Source organism: Dipodomys spectabilis, unplaced genomic scaffold, assembly GCF_019054845.1.
Source record: "Dipodomys spectabilis isolate Male_0828 unplaced genomic scaffold, ASM1905484v1 ptg000017l, whole genome shotgun sequence".
In the NCBI taxonomy this organism is placed as follows: domain Eukaryota; kingdom Metazoa; phylum Chordata; class Mammalia; order Rodentia; family Heteromyidae; genus Dipodomys; species Dipodomys spectabilis.
The window spans coordinates 19,161,182-19,179,172 of record NW_024870694.1 but is presented as its reverse complement, the minus strand read 5'-3'; the positions used below and the strand labels follow the sequence as shown (position 1 = coordinate 19,179,172).

The window sequence follows — 17,991 nt, the reverse complement described above, 5'->3', positions numbered from 1 at the left end:
ATGTTTCTCTAGGATTCTAGATCCCTTCCTTACTCATTCTGATATTAACCTTGAGACAGGTAGACAAGATCAGGAGGGTGGGGAGTACTGATATTAGATAGAAATCTAGCTTGTTGATTGAGAAGCAAAGCTTCCCACCCCACCCCCCTGCCCCCCAGTCTTGAGAGTTGAATTCAGGGCCGTGTGATTAGTAGACAGGCTTCCTTTTACTTGAGCCATGCCTCCAGCCCTTTATGCTTCAATTATTTTTTCAGAAAAGGTCTAGTATTATTAGCTGGGGTGAACCTCAGACTGCTATCCTCCTACTTATGGCCTCAGGGTAGCTAGTATCACAGATGCATCCCACCGAGCCCAGCTTATTGGTTGAAACAGGGCCTTACTAACTTTTTTCTGTGTGTGGACTGGAGTTGAATGAGGGTATTCCTGATCTCTGCTTCCTCCGTAGCTGGGATTATAGATATAAGCCATGAGGCCTGGCTAAGAAGTAAAGTCTCTTACACTTTTCTGGCATAATCTAATGATACAAGATAATGTTGTTGATCTTAGTTTTTTTTTCAAGGTTTATTATTTTCTTTTTTTTTTTTGTCGGTCGTGGGGCTTGAACTCTGGGCCTGGGCGCTGTCCCTCAGCTCTTCAGCTCAAGGCGAGCACTCTACCACTTGAGCTACAGTGCCACTTCCGGTTTTCTGGTGGTTTATTGGAGATAGGAGTCTCACGGTCTCTCCTGCCCGGGCTGGCTTTGAACCGTGATCCTCAGATCTCAGCCTCCTGAGTAGCTAGGATTACAGGCGTGAGCCACCAGCGCCCAGCTATTATTTTCTTTAGTAAGGTTTATCTCATGTACAGTACAGTTGGATGAATTTCAGATATGTTTACACCCTTTTAAATGCTGCCTCTCCAAACTGTAACTAACTCCTCTGTGACTCTGATGCCTGTTTTTGAATTGGATTTGATAAAAATGGAATAACTGAACATGTCTTTATTTTTTGAGCTGGACTTCCCCCTCGCAGTTTAGCAATATATCTTTGAGAATCTCTGTTTTTGTATCCAAGCATAGTTTGTCTGTCCCATTGAATGCACAATACAATTGCATGAATACTACATACTACACAGCCTCCACTTTCCTCTCTCAGTATGACATTTAGATTGCTTCCAGATTTTGGATGTTTTTATGAATAAAGTTGCTATGAATATTCTTTTTTTTTTTTTGTCAGTTGTGAGGCTTGAACTCTGGGCTTGAGTGCTGTCCCTGTGCTCTTCAGCTCAAGGTGAGTGCTCTACCACTTGAGCCACAGCGCCACTTCTGGTTTTTTTTTTTTTTTTTTAATTGGAGATAAGGATCTCACAGACATTACTTGCCTGGGCTTGCTTTGAACCACAATCCTCAGATTTCAGCCTCTTGAGTGGCTAGGATTACAGGCATGAGCCACCAATGCCCAGCTAAATATTCTTGTACGTGTCTCCCAGATAGACAAACAGAAAGAAAATTGTTGGGTTACAGAATTGGTGTATTTCCAATTTAGTAGATACTGACAAATGTTATTTCTTTTAATGAAGAAGTAGCTAGTCAAGTCAAGGCTGAGATATGAGGACTCAATGGGACTTGGAAAGAGAAGGGGGTTTAGTTGGTGCTTGGTAGATATAAAAGAGGCAGAAGAAATTTTACATGGGGGAAAGAGAGTCTAGTTTTGCTTCTTTCTATTCCAAGTAGGGCTGAAACACAGAGGAAGCCCTCAAAGTAGAGGGAGACCCATTTGGACATAAGAGAGAGGTTAACAGGGAAGAGGCTGGGAGGCCTGACATTGTGCATGGTAGGGTGGGGGAGCCAAGGTTGGGGGTTAGGTTCTTCAAGCTGCAAATTCTGAGAATGAATGTGTTTTCTTGATAGGCCACTTGGAATTGCTACCTAAAATTGCATTTCTTTTATAGTCTGGCTGGTGCAGTGCTGATCTATTTCAACTTACACCAAGCACAACTCTTAAGAAGTGTTGGGATGGCTGCTGGGTACCTGTACTTCTTGCTACTCAGGAGCCTGAGATCTGAGGATTATGGTTCACAGCCAACCAGGGCAGGGAAGTCCATGAAGATGATCTCCAATTAACCACACCAAAAGCTGGAAGTAGTAATGTGGTTCAACTGGTAGAGTACCAGCCATGAATGAAAAAGCTAAGTGACAGTGTCTAGGCCCTGAGTTCAAGCCTCAGTACTGGCGCGTGCACATACACATACACCCCCTCCCCACCACATATACACCCCCCCCACACACACACATTGGGAAAAGCCTCTAACAGATGTGAAGTTCTGAATGCCACTTAAATCTGATCCAGGAACCTGGGGTTGGGAGAGCACTTACCCGGGTGACAGGGCATATGGCAGTAGGCAGCAAAATATGGTCTCTGAGTTCTCCACCATCACACAATGTTGATAATTCACATTTGCGGTGGAACTAGAGGGACAAAATGGAGAAGAGAATGAGTGGAAGTGACCAAGAAGACAAGGTGGAGAGTCCAGAGGCTGGGTGGGAGGCAGCTGTCTAACGCCCCCTACATCCCGATGTGCTGCTGCCTTTGGCAGGATCTCTGGGTGTGTGGATGTGGGTGTGTGCTGAGGGGTACCGAGTCTGCCATACACAGAGAGATGAGAAAAAGAACTGCCCGTGGCTACTGGAGCAAGGAAGTCCTGAGCCCCAGGCCCTTCCAAAACACCCTTGGATTTTTGCTCCTCCATTTACACACCAGAAGGAAGAAGATCTCGATGGATAAGCCTTTTCTGAGGGCACTATTAGGGTTTGAACTTGGGGTCTCATGCTTGCTGAAGTGAGTGCTCTAACCATTTGAGCCATATCTCCAGCCCTCAAGGTGTTCATTATGGGAGGCTAGAAGTAAAGCCTAGCACTCAGCCTCTGTACCTGCAGAGTTCTGCAGACTAGTGTGGGGAAGCCCATTCTTTGTGGCTGATCCCTGCTCAGGAGGCCTTCAGGTGGCTTTGGCAGGTAGAGTGGCAGCTCACTGGCTGCCAGTTATGCTCCTGGTGCCCAGAGGGTCTATGTACTCTGGCCTCCATTGTGGTTGGTGGGAGGCACAGGCCTTTGGGCCAAGGAGGGGAACTACTGTACCTTTAGGGCAAGTATCTGTCTTCCTCTGAGACCTTAAGGAGCAGGCATTCAAGTATCTAATTCCTCTTCTACTCTGTCAGTACTCCTCGTTCTAGGTGATACCCAGGGAAAGGAAGTTCACAGCCTAGGCTGCTGTTCCTAGCTGCCTGGCCCTGTAAGCAGGGGCTGGGCCAGCTTCTTCACAGCAATCCTCTTTCTTCTGGTTCTGAGATGCCCTGTCCCTGGGAAGCTCGGTGATTCATGGGAGCATGGCTAGAATCGGAGGCACCAAGTGAGGACTTTGGGGGCACTGCTAGCCTCCTAGCCTCAGCTCTGCTCTTATCCTCTGGTGGGATGTCCACTGGTCCCAGGCTGCAAGCTTAAGCAAGACCCCACATTGACAAGAAGCAGAGCCACCCCTGGACACCAACCCACCGTCATCCGGCACCACACGCAGTGCCGCGCGGTGACACTCTGGTAGCACTTGATACTTTTGTGGCATCGATCACACTTGACAGAAGAGTTCCCTTCCACCCATGCGTGCTGCATCACCTGTGGGAGGGAAGGGAAGGATACCAGGGAAGGCAGCAGAACCACACCCCTGGGCCCAGGGCTGGAGATGGGGCTGGGAGGCGCATGGGAGTGGCAGGGCCAGAGGAGACTGTTTCCTGTTTCCTGGATGCTCAGTTTCTCTCTGCCTGACTACATAGCGCTAGTCATAGATTCAAACCCAGTTTTCCTGAACTTTGAACTGCTTGTCAACCCTGGCAGGCGAATATCTAAGCAGCCTCTCATCCTGCACATGCACGCTCATCTGTCTGGTCTTGAAGAAGTCCTTGCATAGTGCTGTGCCTTTTCTGGGAGGCTCCGAGGTACAAGGGGGCATGAGGGCTGAAGACCACAAATGCAGCGGGCTGGAGCCACTGGTCTGGCTCTGGATTGTACATCTTTTGGCCAGTTCCTAGACACCTGAGAATCTCAGGTCCCTCATCTGTAGAGATTGGAAGAATAAGTTCCCCATCTGGAATTGCTAGGGGGATGCAATGAGGTAGCATTGGGTGGAAGGGCCTCCAGACTGGTCCCTACTCTTTGACAGTACCCCCTTCATGGCAGCTCCCTTCTCCCTCCTCAGCCTTACATTAAAACAATCTATGTTTTTTTTTTTTTTTCCAAATGTACTACACCTACGCCACACTCCAAACGTATTAGAGTCTGTAGGGATGGGATGGGCTGCATCACTGGTATGACTTACACTGCCTCAGATGTTTTAGAGGAAGTTAGATTCAAAAGTCCAAAGAAGCTGGTGTGGCTCACATCTGTACTCCCAGGCTACTCAAGAGACTGAGATCTGAGGATCGAGGTTCAAAGCCATTCTGGGACAGCAAAGTCTGTGAGTCTCTTATCTCTAATTAACCACTAAAAAAAAAAAAAAAGCCAGAAGTGGAGCGGTGGCTCAAGTGGTTAGAGAGCCAACACTGGGCAGAAAAGCGAAAGGACCATGCCTAAGCCCCGAGTTCAAGACCCAGTACCAGAAGAAAAGAGTACAAAAAATTAGCAATGATCCTGTGGGTGCCCTTCCCATCAGTTCCTTGGACAGCTGGTTGTTTCTTGCTGGCCAGACAATGCCACCAGGGCAGGTAGATGGGGGTGTCTGGGTATGGCTGTATAAATGTGGTTGAAGTGACAGGCCCTCTGCCTGCAAGCCTGTGTTCTCTTCCTGAAATTCCACAGAACTTCTCAGAAATTTCCATCAAGGGATCCTGAACTGTAGAAAGAAGTGAAAGTAGGCTTTGGAGGGAGGAATCTGGGGCGCAGACAGAAATGTCCAACTGAAAAACATAGGAACTATTTCTGTGATACTATCCATGTTACTATGAAATAAGAATAAATGTTCAAAATTCCTTAACAATTAAATTGCTAATACCTCCTATTCTGAGATGATTTTGGTAAAAAAAAAAATTACTGCTCCCAAAGAGGTGTTAGTAGCTTCTCACCTTCTGCCCTGTACCATAAATGGTATAAAGAACTCAGTTTGCTTATTGATTTGTCATCTACATGGTCACATTGAATCTACTCTGAGATTATTATTATTATTATTATTTCAGCAGTGGGAGGAGTTGAGAGGTTAAGTGACTGACCCCCAGTTTCTGATAAGTGGCCAAGTGGGGCCACATCCCCAGGTCTTTTGACTCCAAGTCCAGATTTGTCTTTCTGGCACCATGATGCCTTCTCCAAACTCGGGGTGGGGGTGGGGATCAGAAGAGATGGTGAGGGACTTGGGTCACCCCTACAGGCTCTGGAGGTTCTAAGTGTGCCTTGTTGGTCCCTCACTCTGTTCTGTATGACAGGTGGCCAGGCTATAGGCAAGGGCTTGAGCCCGGGAGGCACACCTGGTCCTGGCAGAAGGCATGGGCATGGAGGGGGTATGTATGGCAGCGGAGGGAGAGGAGGAGAGGCCATGCAGTATGTATGGGGGGCATGCGCAGGAGTCCTTGGAACAATCTTATCTCTCCAGGTGCTTCTGTAGGAGGGCTGGACACAACCTTTGCCTGTTCAATATCTCCTAATCTTCTTCTGCAGTAAGGCAGAGCGGCCCCTCCTCTAATTTTCAGGACAATCTATTTCCAGGCTCAGCAAATGGAACTACCCAAATGGCAAGCTGGAAGCCCTGCAAGCCATTCCTTCTCTCTTCCTTCGCTATGTCCACCTCCCCAGTACCTCCAATTTACCTCTCCAATCCTCTCTTTGTCTTCTGTACTTTCATCATTGCCTCAGTCAAAATACTCAATGACTGGCCCGGCCCGGGGACGCTCAGTGTAGAGGTAGCTGTGATCAAATTACAGCCCTGAGTGCAGACCAACCCCACTGGCGGCACTACCTTTGGTTTAACTACTGCAAGGTATTTTTTTCCTCCCTTTGATTTCTCTCCTAAACCATGCTTGAAACAACTCACATAGCTAGCAAACACAGCCAACTTCACGTCTCTGAAGCTCATCAGTGGTTCTCAACTGCCCAGAAAACTTCTTTGTAATTCTTCATAACCATCGTCTCCACGTACAGCTCTCACCACCTTTGGAGCACACCTTCTGTCTCATCTCCTTAAGTGTCCTCTGGACTAGCCACAACAAACTAAGAGCAGATCCCAGAATAAGCCACACTTGCATGCTGGAGCACACAAGGCTCCTTTCTTCCTCGCTGCCTCACTAAGACTCCTGACCGGAGTTCGAGACACAACTCAGATGCCACATTCCTTATAGAACATTCACTGGTTTAGCTTCCATTCTTCAAGGGCGTGGTCCATGCAGCCTTGTGATGGCATACGCCTTGCTACTTTACACTTTACTTACACAACTCTGTCTCCTGATTGAACTCCCAGGGCTTGAACAGACTAGGGACCATCTCTTATTACCTGTGCAGCCTCTAGTACAGGGCCTAGCACATGGTGAACACCAGGGAGATGCTGGGTGGATAGATGGATGAAAGGGATGGATTGGGAGTGATCCTTGAGGCAGAGAAGGGACTGGAGAAAACTTCCAGAGCCTCTTCCCACCCAGGGGTCCAGGGTGATGGACATGTCCTCAATGCAACATGCAGTAGAACAAGGCAATAGGAATCACCAACCTCGCCACTCCTCTTGGCTTTTGAGTACGTTTTGACACACCCAGGGATGTTTTTGGATACACAGCGTTGGTGGACAGTATATTTACAGTCTGAAAAAAAAAAGAAAAATCAAAACAAATAAGTGACTCCCGGGAAAGGCTCTACTACCGCTCTAGGACACTAGGCCTGTGAATAGCAAGGAGTATGTGGCACTACCTTTGCCTGACTGAACAAGAATTCAGCAGTTTCCCATTGCGTCCTGAGCACAGCCCCTGATCATCTCTCCTCTCTAGGCCTCAACCTCCACCTTGTCACAGTTGCTTCCCCTGCAGACAGTGAACACAGCCAGGCATAGTCCCCTGAAAGGAGAGTGTGAGTAGTCTCCTGCTCCCTACTCTGGAGTCTCCATCTTGGCATGGCTGAGTGGACAGGCCAGGGTCTTTGGAGTGATGTATGTAGAAAGCCTGTTGGCTAGTTCTGCCATGTGTAAACAATCTACAGCCTCTTGGGTAAATGGATTTACTGCTCTGTAATTCAGTTTCCTGGTGTGTGCATGTGGTAGAGGAGGGGGGAGATGGGGTGGAGACATGTGCACAGAATGACCTTTTCCTCTTTGTAGGGATTTTGAAGGATTCAATGATGTGTGAAGCCTCCCAGGTCCAAGTAGCTACTCCACAAATGGTAATACTCTTCCATAGTACCTTGTTGCCACCCTGATGATGCAAAGTGTAGGGAATTATGCAATAAGTCTGGAATTTACTAGGAATGAAACAGGAGGAGCAAAATGGAGCCAATGCTTGCTCTTGGTGGACAGTGCTCTACTAGGTCTTGGTGGACCTGGCTCCATTAGGTCAACCTCTATGGCCCAAATGGCAAGTGTATGTTAGAGCATGAGGCAGCTGGATCATCCTGAGAGACTTCCCTGCTGTGCTTTGGCTTCTGGTGGGCAGTCTAGTGTTTGAAACCTGAGTCATGATGCTGTCAGCAAGAACCTTCTCCCTCTCTTCCTGCTCCCTATGCTCTTCTTCTCCACATCATTCATTCTTTCTCCTTTCCCTCTGTCACTTTCTCCCATTTACCTTACCAGTTTCCCCTCTCTCTTTTTCTACTCTCACTTATCATTTTTTCTTCTTTCCCTTCTGAATTTCCTAAGTAGATGATGATATGAATTAAATATATACTTTTAATGTATAATGTAATTAATATATTATTCTAATTCCTATGTATGAGATACAAAGTATGTGGCTTAAGCAAGTGAAAAAATCCTCTAAACACAACTGAAATAAACTTTGACCAGAAAACCTAACTAAAGGAAGTGCAAATATGGCTCAAGTGGTAGAGCGCCAGCCTGGAGTGGCAAAAAGCCAAGTGAGAGCACAGGCTTCTGTACCAGCACAAAGGAACTCCCCCAGATGCCCAGCTAAAAAATTAGTATGAGGTGCTTTTTAGTTATGCATGAACTTTAATAAGTTTTTTTTTCTCTAGAGGGTCAGTGACCCATGATTCCAACCACAGTACAGATCTTGTCCATCGACTCATGTAGAATCAAGATCGGACACAGCGGCCTTGCTTTGTTCCCTGATGAGCAATGAGGGTGGCCTCTTGATCTGAAAGAGAAATGCCTAGATTGTCTTGGAATGGTGCAAGTGATCAGGTGTGTGTGTGTGTGTGTGTGTGTGTGTGGTGTGTGTGTGTATGGTGTGTGTGGTGTGTGTGTGTGGTGTGTGTGTATGGTGTGTGTGGTGTGTGTGGTGTGTGTGTATGGTGTGTGTGTGTGGTGTGTGTGGTGTGTGTGTGTGTGTGGTGTGTGTGGTGTGTGTGCATGGTGTGTGTGGTGTGTGTGGTGTGTGTGCATGGTGTGTGTGGTGTGTGTGGTGTGTGTGTGTGTATGGTGTATGTGATGTGTGTGTGGTGTGTGTATGGTGTGTGTGGTGCATGTGGTGTGTGTATGTATGGTGTGTGTGTATATGGTGTGCATGTATGGTGTGTGTGGTGTGTGGTGTGTGTGATGTGTGTGTATGTGTGTGTATGTGCGTGGTGTGTGTATGCTGTGTGCGGTGAGTGTGTGTGTTTATGGTGTGTGTGGTGTGTGTATGGTGTGTGCGGTGTGTGTGTATGGTGTGTGTGGTGTGTGTGGTGCGTGTGGTGTGTGTATGTATGGTGTGTGTGTATATGGTGTGCATGTATGGTGTGTGTGATGTGTGGTGTGTGTGTGTGATGTGTATGTATGGTGTGCATATGTGTGTGGTGTGTGTATGGTGTGTGCGGTGAGTGTGTGTGTGTGTTTATGGTGTGTGTGGTGTGTGTTTACTCACAAATGCAGCACAGGCCTTGCTTCCGAACTCCCATCAGCATGATGTGGCAGAAGTTGCAGTAGGTTGGCTTCTTGAAATGCTTCAGAGTCCAGGCGTGTCGCCCATCACCCTTAGAGCCCTGTAAGGGTCAGAGCGGGGAGACCTTGAGCTGGCAGCCCTCAGGTAGAGGAAGCCAGAGGCCGCTTCCTGTGTGGGGTTTTTTTTTTCTTCCTAACTTCTCTTTCTTAGTTGCAGGTAAGTTATTCACTTTATAAATTGTTTGAGATACAAATAAAAAATTCTTCTGGTGTGTTTTCTTTTTTCTTTCTTTATTTTATTATCTTTAAGTAGCTGTATGAAGGCGTTTCAAACAAATCAGTTTATAAGGACATGGTGTCTTGATCAATATCACCTGATTCATGTCTGTGTGTTTTCTGAAGTTAGTGAATATCAAAATCAAAATTAGTGAATATCAAATCAGGAAATACCTGAATGAGAAACCAAGTGCCAGTGGCTCACACCTGTAATCCTAGATAAGAAGGCTGAGAGTCCCCTAGAACTTCCTGCCAGCCAGGCAGGAATGAACTACTGAGAAGCTGGAAGGGAAGCTATGGCTCAAGAGGTAGAGTGCTGGCTTTGAGGAAAACCAACACAGAATAACAACAATAACAACAAAATCAAACCAGGGATCGCACTAGACTCTGAGCTCAGGCCCCAGGATGGCATACACAAACCCCAGCCCCTCCAAACTAAAACCCAACCAACCAGCCAAACAAACAAAAAGAAATGTCTGAATGAGGGGATAAAATACTCCCTCTATAGCAGGATGGCAAAAGTATAAATTGTATATCTATCTACCTACCTACCTACCTACCTACCACCTATCATCTATCAATCTATTTTCATGACACCTTTCTATGTGAAGATCCTTTAAACGACTTGAAATCTCCTTTATTAGATTCTATCATAAAGATAGATTTATTTTGTTTCTTTCTGTACCATTGCCTCGGTCGAACTCAAGGCCTCATACTTTTGCTTGGCTTTTTAAAAAAAAATCTGGCTGGCATTCTATCATTTGAAACATACCTCCACTCTGACACTTTCCCTCCAGTTACAGTTAGAGATAAGAGCCTCTCAGATTTGTCTGCTAGGGATTAACTTCAAACTATGAGCTTCAAATCTTAATGTTCCAAGTAGCTAGGGTTATAGACATGAATCCCCGGAACCCAGCCAAGAAATATTTTTTCAAAGGAATTGAGCTTCTTTTGCACTCTGTTAGATGTTTAACCCATCATTAATTAAAATAATGAAAATCTGGAAAAAAATTTAAAGGCCTACAAATCATTAAAAGGGTAGTCGTAGGTTATATGCTTAATTGTAGGTGGCAATCAAAAAGATATTTATAGAATTATCTAGTGATACTAGAATGTGTTCAGTGAAGTAATTAGAATACAAGTTTAATGATATATTGATGATGTCAGTTTCATATAATAAGATCTTTAATGGGAAGGAATTTCATTAACCTGACTATTAACTGTCGCTGATAGCAGAATACATTTATTTTTCCCCTTAAAATTCCACTTTCTTCTATATTTTCTAAATTTTCTCTGGTGAGCATATAATAGTGCTATGATCAAGAATATATAGTTTGGTAAAAGAATGCATTCTTTAGCCGGGTGCTGGTGGCTCACACCTGTAACCCTAGTTACTCTGGAGGCTGAGATCCAAGGTTCAGGATTTGAAGTCAGTCTAGGCAGAGCATCTTATCTCCAATTAACCAGTAAAAAGCCAGAAGTGGAGGTGTGGCACAAGTGGTAGAACCCCGGCTTTGAGTGGAAAAGCCAAGTGAGAGTTTAAGGCCCTGGATTCAAGCCCCAGAACTAGTACATACATTTACCATTCCCCCCACCCCCGCCCCATTCTGTTGTTGTTTTTTTAATCTAAGGCTTTTCACTTTTGTGAATAACTTCACAAATAGATAATTAATCAAAAGATCAACTAGTGCCTTTATTTCTCAAACATCTACCTTAAGAATGAATTATAAAAATTAAGTAAAATAAGGCAAATGAAGCAAATAACCCACTTTTAGACATATGGTAAATGAAAGCTTCTATTAAATTTCTCCTCTATACCAAACACCGAGAGACACAAAAATAAACAGAGAGTATGCATTTCCAAATGAGGAGGGAGATTTATCCCTACTCCACAGGTAAGAAACAGAGACAGAGGTTGTATGACTAGAACATGACCACAAGGGAATAAGCTGAGAGCATGTAGTGAGGTGGGGTGGGGGCTGGGGAGGCTCTGGCTGGTTTCAGCCCTCGCTCTTCTATAACCCTCCCCTTCCTGGACAGAAGGGGACTTAGAGCCTTAGCAGACCTAGCAGCTTCATGTAGCCCAAAGGACTTTCATTTCCTATGAAAACTCCGTGTTTACTAAGATAGTTGTCAGCTACAGATTGGTTAAGCAAATAGGCCACAAAGGACTAAAACATCCATTTCTGCTTGAGTTCTAGTGCCATCATGTGGTTATTTTATTTCTGCACAAGGTGGGGATAACTTCCTTACCCACAAAGGACGTGATGCAGCTGATAATTTCCCTAGGAGACAGATTGTGTGTGTGTGTGTGTGTGTGTGTGGTCTATTTAGATAGACCCAGATTTCTCAGTGGTCACAGCAGATTTAGAAAAAGCTTAACAAACAATCAGATATCCAAGACATTGATGGAAGCATTCTGTAATTTTACATATATGTAAAATTAATGCTATATTAATGCTTTCCTGGGCAGGAAAGACCAGGGGCTCTTATATCCAATTAACCAGCAAAAGGCCAGAAGTGGAGCTGTGGATCAAGTGGTAGTGTTGAGCAAAAAAAGCTCAGGGACCGCAGCTAGGCCCGGAGGAATGGTACAAATAAACAAATAAACCAAACAGTAACAACAACAACAAAAAAACCCTACCCTATCTGCTTGTTTTTATTGTTAAGTAAAAGACCATCACAAGTCCCTTCCAAAAAGATTAGTATTTTTCCTTCTTTTCTCTTCCTTTTCCTCCCTCCATTCCCTACTTCTTTCAGCATTTTAAAATGTTGTTGAAGAGATAGGGTTTTTCTTTGAAGTTCATTTGGGCCTTGGCCTGGTTGTGTATAAGATTCTTTCAAACAAATATTGAATCTGTGTCCCCTAGTAGTACATGCACACACACATATTTACACACATACACATATATATGCATATAAACACACATATATGTATGTATGTATATGTTTCTACATGTGGCCTGGGTGCTGTCCTTGAGGTTTTTTGATCTAGCTTAGTGATCTACCACTTGAGCCACACCTACACTTCCAGCTTTTTTTGTGGTTAATTAGAGATGAGAATCTCCTGAACTTTATTGGCTGGGCTGGCTTTGAACTATGATCGTCAGTTCTCAGCCTCCTGAGTAACTAGGATTACAAGCTTTTGCCACTAGTGTCTGGCCACAGAGCAATATTTTTAACCCAGTAATAATCTAGTAAATGTACGTCAAATGAATGAATAAATACATTCTGGACATTAACAGGGGAAGGGGATGGAAATAGAGGAATGTGAGCCATCCCATGTGCATTGTAAAGAGAAGGACAGAAGCTTTGGATTCTAACATGGATTCTAATGATCCTGAATGACCAGGGAGTTTTGAACTGCAGCTAATCAACTCACAGATTCGTCCATCCCCAGGAGGACCAGCAATGGGATAGTGGTCATCCCTCCATGGACCCATTCTTGTAGTGACACGAAGCCATCCTGGTCATAGTCCATTCCTTGCAACATCTCCTTCAAGATCTGCAGAATCCAAGAATAACAATTATCTAGTTTTAGCTGAACTTTTCTACCTCCCTTCTGCCCTCGCTTTCTCTTTGGTCTCGCATTATTTGTTTTCTCCTGTATCCATTTCCCCTCTTATTCAGAGTGAGTCAGAGCTTCGAGGAGCCAGACTAGTAGTGAGGGGATCTGGGCTCTTTGTCCGGCTTTGCCCTGACTTGGCAAAGATTTGGGTCACCCCAAATCTCTGGGATCTAGGTTGCACATCTGTAAAAATGGAAATAAAAATGGCTACATTTGGAGAATTGTAATGAGGATTCAAAAAAAATACATAAATGTAACACATGTATATGACAATAGTGAAAATACATATTTATAAATTATACTTCTATTATAATCATATAAATACGTATTACCTGATACAGAAGACCTCAGAAAATGCAGTTATTATTGTTAGTGACATGTGGTGGTTGAGAGAAAGCTCTAAACTTACTTCTGACCCTAGATTCTTTGACTTGCACTTGACTAGAATTATAATCTCCATTATGTCTATGACTTTAGTGGTTGCTGTGTATGTATTGTCTGGCAGAGAAGTGGGAGGTTGAGGTTCAAGGTGCCAATGAAGACAAGTCTGGGAGTGCTAGTGCACAAAACATTTGCACCCACATTCCGAATACGACCTCGCCTTCCTGGGAGCTTCCAACCCATGCTTACAGAAACTCACAGGCCTTAGCTCTGTGGGGTCCCACTCCAGGTACTGGGCAATATGCAGCATTTGGTTGACAATGCGATCCAGCTCCTGGAAAACATCAGGAGAGAAAATATTAAGAGAGACAACCGAAGATGTGTTACCATGAGTAGAACTGAAAACCAAACCCAGTGGGTAGACTTGCGCAGGGCAGATCAGGAGAAGCCACCTGTCCAATGCATTGGCATTTCATGAAGACTTCACTGTGTGTTTTTGCCTCAGTCACAAGGCCTGGTAGATGGATAAGCCGGGGGTGTGTGGAAAGCCCAGAACACTGGCCTCTTCCTGGGCATGCTTTCCTTCCACTGTTGCGTTCTTGTAAGATACAGGAAGCCTTTCTGGTTTCTCCTTTGTGATCGGACAAATACTTACAAGCCAAAGTCTCATTTCCCTCTTCCTTCCTCTAGTTGTTACTCTTCCTCCTTCCTCCTTCTCTTCCTTCTCCTCCTTGTCCTCCTTCTTTCTCCTCCCCCTCCTCGTTCTCCCCCTCCAACTCCTTCTCTTCCTCCTCTTGCTCTTCCTCTTTCTTCTCCTCCTTCACCTTCTTGAGCCAGTACTGGGGCAAAAAACTCAGGGCTCACTCTCTCACTTGGCCTTTTTCACTCAAGGACGGTGCTCTACCACTTGAGCTAACGCACTTCCAGCTTGTTGATTCATTGGAGATAAGAGTCTTACAGACTTTCCTGCTTGGGCTGGCTTCGAGTTGGCCCTCAGATCTCAGTCTCCTTTTTTCCAAGAGTAAAACTCAAAACCAAACCCATTACAATACTCCAAATGTGGCAATTTTTATTTCCATTTTTACAGATGCATTTCTAGTTTTACAGACTTGCTAGGATTACAGGTGTGAGCTTCTCCTCTCCTTTTACTCCTCATCCCCACAGTTTTAGCAACTTGAGATCCATCTAACCTTCTCTGGGGTCAGTATCAATTGGACGGAGGGTTGCTGTGTTGGTCCTTGCTCAGACAATATGATCTGAATTTTGTTTGGTGTCTCCTTTTCCCTTTGCACTGTAAACTAGCCTTGAGCCTAGAACCCTGTGATGAGTAGTTTATAAAGGATATGTTTGCTTCATGAATGAGCGAGTCTTTGGGTATCAAAGCCAACTGAATAGAATCTTATAGATACAGGTGATAATGAGTCAGTGCACTGAGGAACCCACTGAATTATACTTGGCTGAGGAAGTATTAGGGGTTAAGGTTACCAACTCATGCATCAGCTAAACTGTTTGCATTAAGATTGCTCTGGACAGACTTGAATAGAATTGTTGCCTACACCGGGTAGAAACACTGAGTAAAGCAAACAAAATAAGCCTCAACAGGGATTCAAAGAACATTATTGCACTTAATTTTCCATAGAAAAACTTGCAGGATGGGGCTGCAGGTGTGCACAGGGAAGTGGGAAGAAATATGAAATTCCAGTGGAAAGGAGCCTGTAAATCTCCCTGAATTCACGATTCAATTAGAAAATGTGATTCCGAAACCAAGAATTAAGCTTGGTCATTGGCAATGTTAAGTAGAAGTGGAATGGGAGATTTCAGAAAGAATTCATTCTCAGTGTCTCCCCTGGTAAGGTCACACTGTGATGTTTAAAAAGCCATGATGGGGGCCCATTCAGTTCCATACCTTAAGAAGGGCATAGACAAACCAGAGGCTATTCACTGTCTTATGAGAAGCATAAGCCATTTTGGCTTGAGAGCACCTTCAAATCGCCAAGGCCCATTGTGTAGATGTCTTGCGCTGCTGGAAGCAGGGGGTAATGGAGAGGGAGGATGTGAGGGGTTTTAGCCTTGTTTTGATCTCCCTCTTGGGTGGGACAGAAGGAGGACAGAACAGCAGGGGTTCTGCTCTCTGGCAGACAGGGATCGCTTGTGGGCAGGAAAGGAAGCCTGGTGTAATAGTTGTCCTAAGCGAGTAACTCCTGAGTTGGGGACCTTGCTCATGGGAGAGAGAATTCACACAAAAAAGCCAAGTTTATCAGTCAGGAAATTGGGGGGGGGGATGGTGGAGAGTTGAATCCTCTTACTTTTTGGAGAGCCATTTCTGCTCACCAACGTTATCTTCAAAGAGAGCCATAATTTAACCACTTCCCGCACCCAGCAAGATGTCTATCTTATGCAAGGTCACTGTCATGTCATGCTTTAATCATTTCAGTCTCTGTCATCATGCCTCTCATAAACCTTCTTGCTACAGCACAATACTTTACTACTGTGAAACCAGGCCTTGATTGGTTCAGCAGTGTCCTAACTGGTACCCCTCAGCACAGCGTCTCCAGTGCTCCAGTTAAGACATGAGTTCACCAGACTGCGCCTCTGCTTTCATCTTCATCAAAGATGAACCCTTTCAATCACCTGTACAGCCAGATTTGTTTGGCCACATCCCCACTCCCTACTCCTCCTTCTCCTACCATCATAACTCCTCTATCTCTTCTGTCATTTCCTCCCTCTGACGTCATCTGTTCACTCACTCTGTTCCCTACCTTCCTTCCTTCCTCCAGTCCAAATCAGCCCCATGCGCTAGACTAATGAGCTCTGACTCTGGCATGGCCAGACAGGCCCTCAGGGCCTGAGTTCAGGACTCTCTCTTTTCTATGCTTCTTCTAACTTGTCCCTGCACATTCCTGAAGGGATGAGGCAAGTTTAAACTTTCCCAGGTACAATGGGGTGGGATAGTGTGCTCAGAGCAGACAGAACCTGGCTCCTAGGCTGGAATCCTGGGGTAGGAGAAGAAATCATGGGAGATATCAAACCCCATAGTAATCTCCCTCTTGCTCTCTCACCCTTGTCTTGTGCCCCCCCCCCCCCCCTCTAAATCCTTTGTGTTGGCCACTGGGCTGCAACAGAAAATTTCAACCAGGTCTCTAAATGGGGAAGTGAAGTTAGATGCAATACTAAATCATCCCTTGTCCTGAGAATGAAATGGCAATGCATTTCAAGGCTGGCTGGCTCTTTGGAGTAGAAGATGGGGGACTCTTCAGATTTCTTTTGGGAACATTGCGATTGCTATGAAGATAAGACAGAACATTTTCAGATTCTTCCTTGGCCTGCTTCCTCCTCCCTAGCCTTTCTCAGATCCAGGAAGGATATTTAGAATGAGAACTTACTGCTTGGTCCAGGAGTCCATTCTCATCTGAGTCATAGAGACGAAACATAACTGCAAGAAAAACAGACAGGCTTGAGATGTCCTCCAGGAACGACGGATGGGCAGAGGTTTTGATGCTACCAAAATTTTCAACTAGATCTGACCATGACGGCAAAGGCGATTGCACTAGCTCAGCCTCCTTCTAAGGTACAGAGTGGGACAAAAGAGGAGATCAAGTCAGCTGGCTTCCCCACCCATCTAAGTAGTAACTCTGACTCATGAGATCCGGGATCCAGTGCAAGTCTCTGGGAAACCTGCACACTTCTCCACATCACCAGCAGAGGGCAGAGTAAATGCCCAGCTGGTAGGCAGACAGGCACCAGGCCACGTTGAATGTGAGTTAGGAAGATATACACCCTGGTGTGCCCTATCACTTCTGGGCAGGGAACAAGTTCTTTTACTTTGTTGGGCTCAACTAATATCCATAAAGTAGAGATGATTGTCATTTCTTCTAGGATTATCATGAAGGTCTGATCCATCGCTGATACACTAAATGGACAGTGCAGAAGGCACTCAACAGATGTTTTACATTTTTTAATTTTCTTTTAGTAATGAATATTTATGTATGACATTTAATATGCACAGAGTATTGTCGTATGTACTCTATCATTATTATTTAACCCTCAGTAATAGGGATAATGTAATCACTGCTACTGAAATAAAAAGGAGGCTGTGTGTGTGTGTGTGTGTGTGTGTGTGTGTGTGTGTGTGTGTATTCTGGGGATTATTGAACTCAGGGCCTTGCACTTATTAGGCAAGTGCTCTTCCTTGAGTCACTTCTGGCCCCTTTTTGTGTTGGTTGGTTGGTTAATTTTTTAGTCAAGTTCTCATTTTATGCTCATACTGGCTTAGGCTGGGGTCCTCTTATTGATGCTTTCCTGTGTCACTGAGGACCGACATATATCACTGTGCCAAGCCATTATGCTTTTCCTACAGTTCAGATAACAGGAGTATGCTACCATACCCAGACATTAGTTGAAATAGGGTCTTGCAAACTTTTATGCCCAGATTTATTTCAAACCACCTATGATCTCTCCCTCTCAAGTAGCTAGGATTCCAGAATTGAACCACCTCATCTGGCTAAAGGCAACTTTATATAATATTTGTAGTGCATCTGTGTTTCAACATGAAGTCAGGTTTGGAATTTTTCATTTATGCATCATATTGAGGCTCAACAAGTTTTGGATTTTAGAGATTTGGGATTTTCAGATTCAGGATGCTCAGCTTTGTGTATCTCCACCCACCCCCCTCGCAAAAAAAAAAAAAAAAATCAATGTCTATTTGAAAACCTCATCAATCATGTTCTTAGCTGCAGGAAG

At 44.8% G+C, this 17,991-nt stretch overlaps 1 protein-coding gene across 1 annotated transcript in view; it reads right to left on the bottom strand.

Moving 5' to 3' along the window:
* Dgkg (diacylglycerol kinase gamma) overlaps positions 1 to 17,991 on the bottom strand; it is a 206,193-nt gene that overhangs the window by 109,241 nt on the left and 78,961 nt on the right. The window contains exons 7-13 of the mRNA XM_042667936.1: positions 16,635 to 16,684; positions 13,511 to 13,585; positions 12,685 to 12,807; positions 9,010 to 9,127; positions 6,716 to 6,804; positions 3,530 to 3,646; positions 2,354 to 2,446 (exon numbers count right to left, since the gene is read on the bottom strand). Of these exons, the coding sequence (XP_042523870.1) occupies positions 2,354 to 2,446; positions 3,530 to 3,646; positions 6,716 to 6,804; positions 9,010 to 9,127; positions 12,685 to 12,807; positions 13,511 to 13,585; positions 16,635 to 16,684 (665 nt within the window). The remainder of the gene's footprint in view (positions 1 to 2,353; positions 2,447 to 3,529; positions 3,647 to 6,715; positions 6,805 to 9,009; positions 9,128 to 12,684; positions 12,808 to 13,510; positions 13,586 to 16,634; positions 16,685 to 17,991) is intronic.